Source organism: Sinocyclocheilus rhinocerous, unplaced genomic scaffold (genome assembly GCF_001515625.1).
Source record: "Sinocyclocheilus rhinocerous isolate Xijiao unplaced genomic scaffold, SAMN03320098_v1.1 scaffold1180, whole genome shotgun sequence".
NCBI lineage: Eukaryota > Metazoa > Chordata > Actinopteri > Cypriniformes > Cyprinidae > Sinocyclocheilus > Sinocyclocheilus rhinocerous.
In genome coordinates, this window is record NW_015665886.1 from 1,401,273 (window position 1) to 1,414,273 (window position 13,001).

At 36.5% G+C, this 13,001-nt stretch overlaps 1 protein-coding gene across 3 annotated transcripts in view; it reads right to left on the reverse strand.

Annotated features, from left to right (window-relative positions):
- LOC107731644 (tyrosine-protein kinase receptor Tie-1-like) overlaps nt 1-10,061 on the reverse strand; it is a 15,332-nt gene extending 5,271 nt beyond the window's left edge. The window contains exons 1-18 of one of the 3 annotated variants that reach the window (XM_016542788.1): nt 9,832-10,061; nt 8,375-8,668; nt 7,385-7,495; nt 6,930-7,085; nt 6,715-6,846; nt 6,472-6,612; nt 5,863-5,991; nt 5,626-5,771; nt 5,360-5,504; nt 5,118-5,276; nt 4,868-5,005; nt 3,486-3,770; nt 3,033-3,323; nt 2,811-2,947; nt 2,498-2,551; nt 1,419-1,629; nt 1,221-1,331; nt 823-1,013 (exon numbers count right to left, since the gene is read on the reverse strand). In XM_016542788.1, coding sequence (XP_016398274.1) covers nt 823-1,013; nt 1,221-1,331; nt 1,419-1,629; nt 2,498-2,551; nt 2,811-2,947; nt 3,033-3,323; nt 3,486-3,770; nt 4,868-5,005; nt 5,118-5,276; nt 5,360-5,504; nt 5,626-5,771; nt 5,863-5,991; nt 6,472-6,612; nt 6,715-6,846; nt 6,930-7,085; nt 7,385-7,495; nt 8,375-8,668; nt 9,832-9,937 — 2,937 coding nt within the window. In that variant the 5' untranslated portion in view covers nt 9,938-10,061. Of the gene's footprint in view, nt 1-822; nt 1,014-1,220; nt 1,332-1,418; nt 1,630-2,497; nt 2,552-2,756; nt 2,948-3,032; nt 3,324-3,485; nt 3,771-4,867; nt 5,006-5,117; nt 5,277-5,359; nt 5,505-5,625; nt 5,772-5,862; nt 5,992-6,471; nt 6,613-6,714; nt 6,847-6,929; nt 7,086-7,384; nt 7,496-8,374; nt 8,669-9,831 lie in introns of all 3 variants that reach the window. The other 2 variants (XM_016542787.1, XM_016542790.1) reach the window with 2 other exon arrangements.
- Between the last annotated feature and the right edge of the window lie 2,940 nt (nt 10,062-13,001).

Here is a 13,001-nt window from a genome sequence, read left to right on the forward strand (position 1 = left end):
ATGAGACAACAACAAACAAAAAACATAGGCCTACCATTAAAAGCCGTGCTTGCACAGGTTCTGCACGATCCTCTTCAATAATATCCTCTGCTTCTCAATCGGCCTCAAACTGATAAGCGATATTGATGACTCTGTTGTTTACAATACAACCGGAGCACATGCCGCTGAGGTGAGGGGCGGGACGTTAAGATGTGCACTAGAGGCGGTTTAGCCAATCACAACACATTGGGCTAGCTAACCAATCAGAGCCCATCGCCTATTTCTGAGGGAGGGGCTTCATAAAAGAAGGAAATGATCAGCGTGTTTCTCAGAGAAGGGACAGAGCGGTGTGGAATAAAGGTAAATTATGTGAAAAATAATACGTTTTTTAAAAAACGAAGCATTAACACATGTTAGCCTGCACCCCATAAACACAATCAAGCCTAGAAAAAAACCAGTGAACCACCCCTTTAAAGGCTAATAATTAAACAATTTGCATCACTGCAAGTAATAAAAACAATAGAATTACTGGGCCAATATGGGAATTTAATGGAATATTCCACCTAAAAATGAAAATTTGCTGAAAATATGAAAATCAGTGGTTTGGACTCTCATTCTGATTGCACCCATTCACTGCAGAGGATCCATTGGAGAGGAAGTGATGTAATGCTAAATTTCTCCAAATCTGTTCCCATGAAGAAACAAGCTCATCTACATTATGGATGGCCTGAGGGTGAGTAAATTTGAGTAAATTTTAATTTTTGAGTGAACTATTCCTTTAATTTTGCCCATCCATCCATGGATTCTTATATATACACCTCCATAATCTGAAAAACGTTATACCTGTTTGTCACCAAGGTAATGCATGCCAGTTGCTACATCAGCAGCAAACTGCAAGAGCTGCTGGGAGGTGAGTGTGGAGGCAGTTCCGTGCTCTTTAGCAAAAGCAGGATCGGTCTCTAGGACACGACTCTTTCTTAGGAAGTCCAAAAGATTTCCGTACGGTGCATATTCAATGGCAATGTAAAGGTAACCTGTGGATAACAGAAGCTGTCACATATCTGCACTATTTAATAGAGAAAAATTCATATGGTATCCGTGCCAAATAAAGTACTTTGACAATAGTGATTTTAAGCTTTATTGACATTACTATTACACTTCTAGATTTACATTAATCTCTGTGAGGCACATTATATTATTTGACCTTATATCTAGGTAAAGCCAATAGGTGGCGCACTCACCTCTGTTTTCACAGGCACCGATTAGATTTATTATGTTTGGATGCTGTCCCAATTTACACAGCACTTCTAATTCACCGGCAAAGTCTCGATGGTCATTCTCTGAGGAGAACTCTGCAGGTGCACACAACGGACACACAAAATCAAAATCATGTCAAAACAGACCTTGGCTAACAATGATGTGTTGGCTTGTGTTCTTACCCTTGAGCATTTTAATCGCAGCACTCATTTTTATGCCATCTTTTTTGACCATGGCCTTGATGACCTGACCAAAGTTCCCTTCTCCAATGACATCCTCAAACTTAATGTCCTCCCACTCCAGTATGGGATAGGTGAGGGGCTCCGTGGAAGGCTTTGGTCGTCGGGTCAGTGTGAGAGTCCCAGAGTTGAACTGTAAGATAGTCTCTTCTCCCTGAGAATGCATGCGTTTACATTTATTGAAGAGTATATACATATATATATATATATATATATATATGTACTTATTATGGCTCTATTATTATTATACACTGTATAACTGTTCAAAAGTTTGGGATCTAAGATTTTTTCTTAACAAAAACTGCCTTTATTTGATGTATTTGAAAAAAGATTCAATTTGCAGTTTGCAATTTAAGATAACTATTTTATATTTTAATATATTTTAAATTTTAATTTATTTCTATGATGGCAAAGCTGAATTTTCGGCAGCCATTACTTCCTTGTCTACTTCCATCCTCCAGAAATAATTTTAATATGCTGATTTGGTGCTCAATAAATACTTCTTATTATTATCAATGTTGAAAATTGTAATCAGTGCTGCTTAATATGTTCTTTTAGAAACCGTGAATATATTTTTTCAGGATTCTTTGATGAATAGAAAGTTCAAAAGAAAAGCATTCAAAATATATATATATATTTTTTTGTAACAATGTAAAAAGTCTTTACTGTCAGTTTTTTGATCAATTGAATACATTCTTACTGAATAAAGTATTAATTTATTTCAGTAAAAATATCGCTGACCCCAAAATTTTAAATGGTAGTGTATATACATACCATCATAAAATTCACCATGTTACGTATATAATTAATCATATATAAATAAAAAATATAAGATATAAAAAAATTAAAAATATATATTGATGAAGTATATTTAACTATCCCACTATGTTGAAGAATTAAAATATAAAGTTTATATATAAATTAGATTTTGTGTCCAAAACTGTCCAAAACATTTTTGCTGCCATTGTACATACACAAGCATAAGAGTAAAAATAAAGTAATAAAGTAAAGTGTCCACTCACCGATCCAGACTGATAGGTGAACGTCCGCTTTCGTTTAAGGACAGATTTGCTAATGTATAAATAAAAAATATAAGATATAAAAAAAATATATATATTGATGAAGTAGATTTAACTATCCCACTATGTTGAAGAATTAAAATATAAAGTTTATATATAAATTAGATTTTGTGTCCAAAACTGTCCAAAACATTTTTGCTGCCATTGTACATACACAAGCATAAGAGTAAAAATAAAGTAATAAAGTAAAGTGTCCACTCACCGATCCAGACTGATAGGTGAACGTCCGCTTTCGTTTAAGGACAGATTTGCTAATGTAGAAGAGAATCAAAAGGGCCAGAAGGATGGTCACACAGGTCACAGCCACTGACCCAACCACAGCCCAAAGAAGCTGATGATCCTCAGCCATTGGCCGTCCAACTTGCTGAGTGTTGGGAATATAGTTGGAGAATCCTGCTTAATATGAAAAACAGTAAGTGCCTTGATATTTCGGTTTTACAGTATGACTTTCTCACAGTTATTCTCTCTGGTCACTTACCGTCTCCACGTGTTCTGGCTTGTACAAACTTGCTCCACTCCCCTGGAACCTTGGAGAAAGCCCTCACCCTGAACTGGTATAATGTGCTCCCGTTGAGGGATGTCACATCCTTCGTGGTTTTGTTGCCATCGTCTGTGTCCACCCAAGGGTGAAAGCTGCTCTGGCCCACTGGCTGGTATTCAATGCTGTACTTCACAATGCCTCCGTTGGGGTCCTCAGGCGGCTGCCAGTGAAGCCTGACTGCATTGATGGACAGAGCATCTGCCTGGACGTTCCTTGGAGAAGAAGGACCTGGAGAAAGATCATACGTAATTTTGCCACTTCAGTTTCATTTCACACTTTTGTGAGTTATTCCTTTCCACCAAATCCTGTCTAACATCTAACATTCATGTCCTGTTTTATAGTCAGTCACCTACTTGCGCCTACTTGGGGACATGCACGATTTCTGTTTACCCTGCTTATAGATGTGAATATGGTGGGGTTTTGAAAGGGGCCCATGGCTGCCGCAGTTTATCAGCCGGACAACCACTTGGTAGTCCCTGTGATACTCCAGATTGTAGAGCTTGATGGAGAGCACATTAAGCAAGGTGGTTTCCTCCCGCAGCTTCTCTCCATGTGGTCCATTGAGCTGTACTAAAAAGCCAGTGGCTTTGCGGGACGTGCCAATCAGGGACCACCTGATGGTGGCATTACGGCCCTCCAATGAGCAGGAATCAATCTCCGGCCTGGCCGTGGGCTCTAGCGACACAGAATACGCAATCAGATGCTGTCCGCTGCAGCTGAGCTACATAAAAACTATACTGCTCTCAGAGTCAGTCTTTTTAGGGTCAAATATTGACTGAAAGTCAACAAGTCAAAATATCGTTTATCTATATAGACTTCTTTCCAGTCCAGTTTTTGACAATCCATGTCAACCTCATCCAAACCTCCATCTTCAGCTTAAAGAACCCCACTCTTCTCCTCATAAGATGAGGAAATATGCCCCCACTTTTATTTATTCTGTTGAGATGTCACTCAATCTCATCTCAACACATTTACTGAAGGTTTATGGAACTTCATAATCTTTTCATCTGAACTTCAGCGTTAGATTTATTCTGAACAGTTTGAAATTTTTTTTTTTTTATTGGATTATAGTGATCTGTTAATTTATTTTAGGTCAGATATTAAAAGGCTGTTTGTTAACAATGGACTTGTGGACAGACTCAGCATTGTTATTGTTAAATAAAACTATTAAAAATGGTTTTTGCTAATTGAAATAAAGCTGACATAAAATAATATATAAATATTAGATGAGAAAAGTTTTAAGACTAGTAATAAAATTACTAAAAGTAAAACTGAATTAAAAGAATTAAAGCTATATAGAAAACTAATAAAAACAACAAAAGCACAATTACTTAAATTAAATTGAAATGAAAACTGAAAATATAAAAACAAAATTCAACATATTAATAAATACTATGATAGCATATAAATAACACTAAAATAACGATGGTTAGACACCGGGGTAGGATGATACCTTCAGAAGTGGGACAGTGGCATGTTATTGCTAATGTTTTAATTATTTATTTCAATATTATAATTCCATTAATTAGATTTAGGTTATCGCGTATTGTACATGTATCAGATGTATTTTACACTTACAATTAGGACAAGTTTACTGAAGGCGTCTTTTTGCCACAGGTAGGGGGCCATCTTATCACAGTAATGGGGCAATTTTGTACATTGTATTCCTGTACATGCTAAACTCAAATCTAAATATGTTCTTAAATGAGGCATTTACCTCCATCTTTTTCTACAACCAAGCCATTTTTAATTCTATTTTGATTGATTCTCACCTGGGCAGTCAGTCTCCATGATTGCCTCTGGACCCAAAGGACCTTCTCCTCCTTCCCCTTGGCGAGCGAGTTGTACACGGACATGGTATCTGGTTGAGGGCTTTAAATTCGGTAAAGTGATTTGATCACTGCCATACACTAAAAAAAAAGATATGTGTATGACTTTTATAGTATATTGATATGATTCTACACATTGGCATGAACCTAATGCAGGAATTCCTAAAACCAGAAATTATTTGGGCAAAGTTACCTATAATGGAGGACCAAGAGTCTTCTGTATCCACTGGCTTGTAAAGTAGCTTAGTGGAAATAATGGGACCGTCACCCACATAAGTGTCCACTGGCTTTACAACCAGCTGTTTGCTACTCCTAGACAGCAGTTTAGGAGCAGTGGTTGGGTAGGGTGGCTCTAGTTCACAACGAAGTGCAAATTTATGTCTTTCAGTTAGTAAGAACATCGCTAGAATGAATCCATTTTAAAATGAATCTCACCTTTCACAGTTAAGATAAACTTGAAGGAATCCTGCCCACCATTGGTGGAGACTCGACATTCCCACAGACCATTATGCTCTGCAGACAGCCTTGGGATCTCAAAGTGAGCTGTGCTTTTTTTGGAGTCCATGGTAGTGTGAGATGCCTGAGAAATCAACAGCAGACAATCACAAAGACTGTCACATTGAAAAGATAGACACAACATTCATTTTTTCAATTTCATATGCAACCTCTTATTAAGCTTCTTATACTTATGACGCTTTCACCTTAAGAACGGTGCTTTCCAGCTTGCGTAGCCCAATACTCATATGGCTTGGCAGTGGATGGCCTGTTGCAGAACATGTGATCTTGTGGCTGGAGTTCAAGTTTCCCTCCAGGTTACTGGCCATGTCCAAAATCTCTGGTGCACGATCTGAAAGAGGGATAAGGTTAGACAAACGGCGCCAAGAGGAACAAACGTTATAGATTTTAGAGCAGATGGAAAAGTAGTTTTGAAGGCTGACCTGATTTCTCACAGTATTGCCCTCTCCAGCTTGTAGGACATTGGCAGCCACTGAATCGATTGCATTTGCCTTTGTTCTTGCAGTTGCAACTTAAAAGACAGTCAGCGCCGTACATTCCTTCAAGACAGGCTATGAAAATAACATTGACATTGCAGCTTTATTTTTCACAGTTGCAACTTTCTGTTCTTATAATTGCAACTTTGTATTTCACAATGTGACTGCATCACACAATTTGACTTTATATCACTCTACTTCAGCTTTATTTCTCATAATTGTGGCTATTTCCTGTATTTGCAATTTTGTATTTCACAATGTTACAGCGTGACTTCTCTTTTTTTGTTGTTTATTTGAAACTTTATCTCACAGTTACGTGTTTTATTTACTCCGAGGTGGAAACTGGTTTCCACAAAGACTAAAACAAATGGACAGAGCAGTAAGAAATGTTTATCATGGTCAGATTGATGGAAGCTGAATTTTTACTGGCAGATTCCAGCAGCACCTGTTTAAACTTTAATTTTAATTCAGAACTGAATCCTTTCTGTTGGGTCCAGATGATACTCTGCGTGGAGGGAACAGTTATTATAGAAAGGGATCTTATGTTAAACTCACGTTTACGACAGCGATCTCCATGCCAGCCGCTGGCACAAGAACAGCCGTAAGGATCCGTGAGACAGAAACTCAAGCCCTGGCATCCATTCTCCGACTTACAGGATTCCTGGCAGCTCCTACCAAACATTCCTTCACGACAGGCTGCAAGACCAAAATCAGAAAAATTATTTGTATGTTTAAGTCCTTACATGCATAGTCTCTAAGATGCAAATGATCAGTATCATAGAAATGGTTTTCATTTACCTGTTTCACAGCGCATTCCCATAAACCCCGGTGGGCAAACACAATCTCCATTTTTGTCATGGCACACGCCTCCATTCAAGCATTCGGGACAGTCTTTGTCACAGTCGGAGCCCCATTTATTCTTTGGACATTCTAGAAAATAAATCAAGCACTAGAATAGAAAATCCATAGTTCTGAATATATTTAAATTGGTCATATGATACTGATTATGTTACCACGAACGATGAGGCGGATCCAGGCACTATAAAGAGCACTGTCCCCAACATAGCTGACACTGTAAATTCCTGTATGGCTTTCATCAACTTTCATCAGATCCAGAACTGCTGTGCGGTTTTGAACATCAGCAATAGGAGTCATGTAGTAGTAGTTACCTAAAGGAAATCAGAATATTCTTGCTTATAAATTGCTCATTCATTTACTAATTTTTGCTCATCAATTTACTGATCATCTTGTTGGAAACATCCTGCTGGAATCTCTTTGTTTTTCTACATGGCGTCCCATTTTGGATTAAAATTTTTTTATTTCTCTCTCTTTTTTTTTTTTTTGTATGTATATCATTTTGAAACATATTCTCATGAATCTCATATTATCATGCATAAAATGTTGCATACATGCTCTTTTGACATGCATCTTGCTAAATCATAAAGAATAAGATTAAAGATATACTGACCATTGAATTTCCAAGCAATGTCTCGTCTTTCTGTCCCAACAACATCCATGATTAGTTTCACTTTGTCTCCTTTACTGGCCGTCAGAGTGACTCTCACTGGTTTAAAGTGGTCTTAAAAGACATAATAATAATAGTATTCTGGTATAACATCACATTTATAAAATCTTTTCTTCAGTCTGATTAGTTTTACAAATATATTTCAGGTTATTAATACATTTTAGATTAGATATTTCAGATATTTAATACTTGAACAAAAACAATCTGTTGAGTGTTTTGTCAAACTGTTTAAGGTTTAAAGATTTCACTCAAACATGAAAATTCTGTCATTATTTACTAACCCTCATGTCATTCCAAAATTTGTATGACTTACTTTTTTCTGAAGAACACAAAAAAGATAAGACATTTTATTTTAAATGCCTCAAGGATTGTTTTTTTTTAAATCCCATTGACTCTCATTGCAAGAGCAGAAACAGCTGAAACATTCTTCAAGGTATCTTCTTTTGTGTCTTTTTTTGGTATAACATCACATTTATAAAATCTTTTCTTCAGTCTGATTAGTTTTACAAATATATTTCAGGTTATTAATACATTTTAGATTAGATATTTCAGATATTTAATACTTGCACAAAAACAATCTGTTTTGAGTGTTTTGTCAAACTGTTTAAGGTTTAAAGATTTCACTCAAACATGAAAATTCTGTCATTATTTACTAACCCTCATGTCATTCCAAAATTTGTATGACTTACTTTTTTCTGAAGAACACAAAAAAGATAAGACATTTTATTTTAAATGCCTCAAGGATTGTTTTTTTTTAAATCCCATTGACTCTCATTGCAAGAGCAGAAACAGCTGAAACATTCTTCAAGGTATCTTCTTTTGTGTCTTTTTTGAATCACACAGGTTTGTAACATGCGGGTTAGTAAATGATGACAGAATTTATATTTTGGGTGAACTATAACTTGTGTTCCCCCCCCACTCATGTCATCATACCTTTGCTGTAGTTGTTGATGAGTGTAATGCTGCCAGTTTGGTCAGAGCCCCTTTTTGAGTGACAGTAGAAAATCCCACTGTGGTCAAAGCCTGTAAATCCAGTAGCCACCACTTCTTTAGTCTGTGGCCTCTGCACATTAAAATGTGGCGAATCTGCACGAAGGACAATGCTGTTGTCCTTTGTGATGCTCAGCTGAATCCCGTCTGTATCACACTCTCCAGAAACGCAAGAGAGGCGGAAATGATGAGCAGATGTGGCCCCGTTAGAGGTCATTGTGAGATCCATGACTGCATCTGAGAGGACACATTTCATACAGATTAATGCAATGTAGTTTACTAAAATTGGACAACTATTGGAAAATAATTGCTAGAGAGAAAAAAATAATAGTTAGTTAGTAAGTTAATATTCTCATCACTTAAGAATTTATTCAATAGTTTCCTGTTTATTTACATTGATCACAAAATAACAGCAACAATGGAGCCACTATAGAGGAACATCCACATTCCTGCTTTCACACATTTCCCCTGGCTTTCTGCCACTATGTGCCCTTCTCAACACAAGAACAATATCAGGATCCAAATCCATCATTCCACCATGAATACCATTAGATCCCATGTGCGAAATAATGAAAATATGTAGACAAGCCCAGGACTAGTTGTCACACTTTTGACTCCAGTGAAGTCAATATCTATACATGCACATGCCTTAAAGTGTTGGCTACAGAAAAAAAAAGAAAGAAAAAAACTTTTCCACAAGAAAAACATTTTTGAACATGTATTGACCTGCTGTTGTTGTTGTCACACTATATACAGTAAGTTGCTACCACTGCTAAGGCTGAACCCGTCTTAAACAATCCAGACAACAATAAAAATAGTGACAAAGAAAGAAAAAAACTTTTCCACAAGAAAAACATTTTTGAACATATATTGACCTGCTGTTGTTGTTGTCACACTATATACAGTAAGTTGCTACCACTGCTAAGGCTGAACCCGTCTTAAACAATCCAGACAACAATAAAAATAGTGACAACTGATATTAAAATAAAGAAAAAAAAAACAGTTCAAACTTGGTTGAACTTGCATGGAATTTTCAGTGCAGTTTTATTAAGCGTGTGTGCGTGTGCGTGCGCGTGCGTTGTATATTGTAAGGATAAAACTGCCAAAAATATTTTTGTGTGTGTTTTATAGCGTATTGTGAGCATAGAATTGACAAATGTCATTCTAATATAGACCAAAATATTGTATAGAATATTTAAACCAACATACAAAATTACTGGTAGATGACTCACATTCTTCTGACTCAAAAACAGTTACATGAGATGGCCTTTGCAACAACTAACCCAATTCCCATACTAATTGCACTCTCCCAAATCAATCAATCAATCAATCAATCAATATTTTGAAATCAATTCAAAAGGAGAAACGACACATGTAGTGGGAAACTAACTAGTACTTACCAGATATGTCCACGAGGCACAGGAGGCAGATTAAATGTAGCATGACTGTAATCTTATGTTCACTTAGATAATCCGTTAGAATTGATCCAAATACAGGACTTGTCATTCCAGTGGGGTTTTCCAGCTCGCCAGCCGTCGCCGCACGTAATTGCGCATTTCTACAATCACTGTGAATGAATGTACGCGCACTGATTCACTCTGCGCGTGGAAATTTGTGCTGTTGACACGCAGAAAATTAAACTCTTCTGCTTTCTCCACACTCATACTTTGGGTGGGAAAGGAAGGAAGAGGCGTAGGGGATGAGAGAGAGAGAGAGAGAGAGAGAGAGACAGAGAAGATCAAACAGTTTGTACTATTTTCACTGAATTTCAGTTACACAAAACTGGATGTGTCTGATGACTTACAGTAAAGTCAGTTTATCAAGATCAGGGCTGTTCTATAATTATATATCTGCAAAACGTTTACTCTCACATTGTTATGTGTATTACGCATAGAAATATATTTGTCTAAACTTTTAAACATTCTTAAAACAAGACCCACTCAACTGAAAAGTTGTACAAGAAGTAGACAATAATGTCCTTAAATCAAATTCAAATTTATTCAAATGACCATGAACAACAAGATGCTAAATTAAGACAACATATAGACTGAATAGGAAAATTGCATATAACAACACAGAAGCACAATGATTGTATTTTATTATATTTATTTATCTTCCATTTCATAGCATTTTTCTATTTTATTCATAACAGTGTTACAGTTTACTAATGGGACTTGTTACAGTCCGATTAGTAAACTAAAGGTGCATTTATTATTATATTATATTATATTATTGAAAGGTTATTATCCCACATAGTGTCAATAGTTTTCACTGTGTTAAGTGCACATATAGCTACCTTTTAAAAAAAATAACATGGTTATTAAGGAAGGAAAGTGCACCCAAAATACTGTTTCATGTCAGCATGCTCAGAGGCTAAATGTGGACTGATTTACTGAGTCAGGTGATCTCACAATATGTGAAAATTCAGATGTTTCCTGTCAACTGTTCTTTTTCGGGCGGCTAATGATGCACGGACACAGTCTGGATTTATAGTGTTTTAATATCCCCATCACTCAAGGCACCAAACTGTCATAAAGAACAGAGATTACTGTCATACTCATGGTCATATTTGCCTATTGATGAATATGCTCCACAGTGCTGTAGGCATCTTTTAACTACTTACATCAGTCATAGCCAGGAAACAAGAAACAATCCCTGACTGTATGTTTTGTCTAAATGGTCAGTCATCTCTAGTTTAATTGCAGAGGAAAAGCCCACCGCCGCACGTCTACAGACCCATTTACACAGTCTTTGCACACTTCACCAATTTGTAGATGGATGGTTTTTGAAATGAGCACATATATATTTTCTGTCTGTTTCTTGATAACATCATACAATCAAAGCTGACTCAGACTGACATTGTTCTGACTTTCCTGTTTTCCAAGAGCAAGGAACAGATAAAAAGTTGTTTCTTTTTTGCACACAGATAATAAACCACAGTTTAGTTGTAGATTTGTTAGTGCTGATTTAGAGTAGAAATATCTAACATGTTGCTGTTTTTAGAAGTGCTGTCTGAGGCGGAGGTCTTCTTGCTTTTGTGTGCATTGTCACCTTTGGTACACATATCTATGAACTCTCCACTGCTCAGACACAAATAGCAGGTCATCTTCACAGGTCACACCTACATCATGCCCATTTGATCACATAAGTGAAACACAAATGAAAACACATTACATTTATCATCACATTTAAATATTCACAGTTACTGCAAAGAAAAACATTATGGCTAAGACCAAGAGTCTTTGGATGCACCGTAGTAATTATTATTATCTATTTGATAATCTGTGAAAAATATGATCATGGTTTCCACAAAATATTAAGTAGCATAGCTTAATAATATTATTTCTATAATAATGATTATTGTATAATGTAATAATATTTCTATGACATAAAATCAGCATGTTAGAATGATATCTGAAGGATCATGTGATACTGAAGACTGGAGTCATAGCTGCAGAAAATTCAGCTTTGCCTTCACAGGAATAAATTACAATTTGAACACATAAAAAAAACAGCTGCTTTTAAATTGTAATTATATTTCACAATATACTGTTTTTTTTTCAAATAAATTCAGCTTTTTCAGCCTCTTTGAAAAAAGACCTCTTTCAAAATTTTTAAATATACCAACCCCACACATATTTTTGCAGAAATAAATAAGCAATAAACAAGCTGAAAGATAACCATTGCTCAAAATGGCTAAATTCAATATAGATTCAAGCTAAATAAATTTTTATACAGTATGCCTGTTGTATGCATGGAACACTTTTGGCAAAATGTTGTAGTACCAATATTCATATTGTAGGAACAAAAGAACAATATGCAAATATATGATTTGCATTGCTTTTGTCGTTTCTGTATATCCTAACATGTCTTGGTAGAATGAGTTTGTGTTTTTTGTATTAGGGCGTATATGTGTATTTGTGTATATACAAAAACTGGCTGATAAAGCGTTGAAAGTGTTTGGATGAGGAAGCCCCACGGGAAAGTAAGTAGACACTGTCAACATATTCTGTGGATGCTTGGAGCCAGGGTGGGAAAAACACTCACAAGAATAAGGGACTTAGAGCGACTAGATTTAACCACAGAACTCCTCCCAGACCGCCGCCGATTGTTCCAGTCACCTTTTGTAGTCCCGCAGTAATTGCTTTATCTCCTCTTTATTATGAAAGTGATGATGAATGCTGATTCCCCTTCAGGAACTCGAGCTGCGTCGAGATCGCTTTGGGAACGCTCTTGCGTGACCGCGTTCTGAAGCACGTGTCAAATCCGTCCAATGGAGCAGCGAGACGTCACGAGCAGGGCGAAGTAAGCACCAGAAAGCATAAAAGCGCATCCGGCCGGCCGCAAACCAGCTTCTGCTCTTCAGTAGCGCTCTGTGTATGTGTCTGTCTATTTACTGTTGTCTGTCCGCACAAGCACTCATATATAAAAACAATGAGAAAGTCTATGGCGAGCGAACGGCATTACAAACGCTGTGTTTGCCACAACTTTATTGCCTAGTTACCTACAGAACACAATAAGGATTCATTATCCTTAAATGATAAATATATATATATATATATATATATAT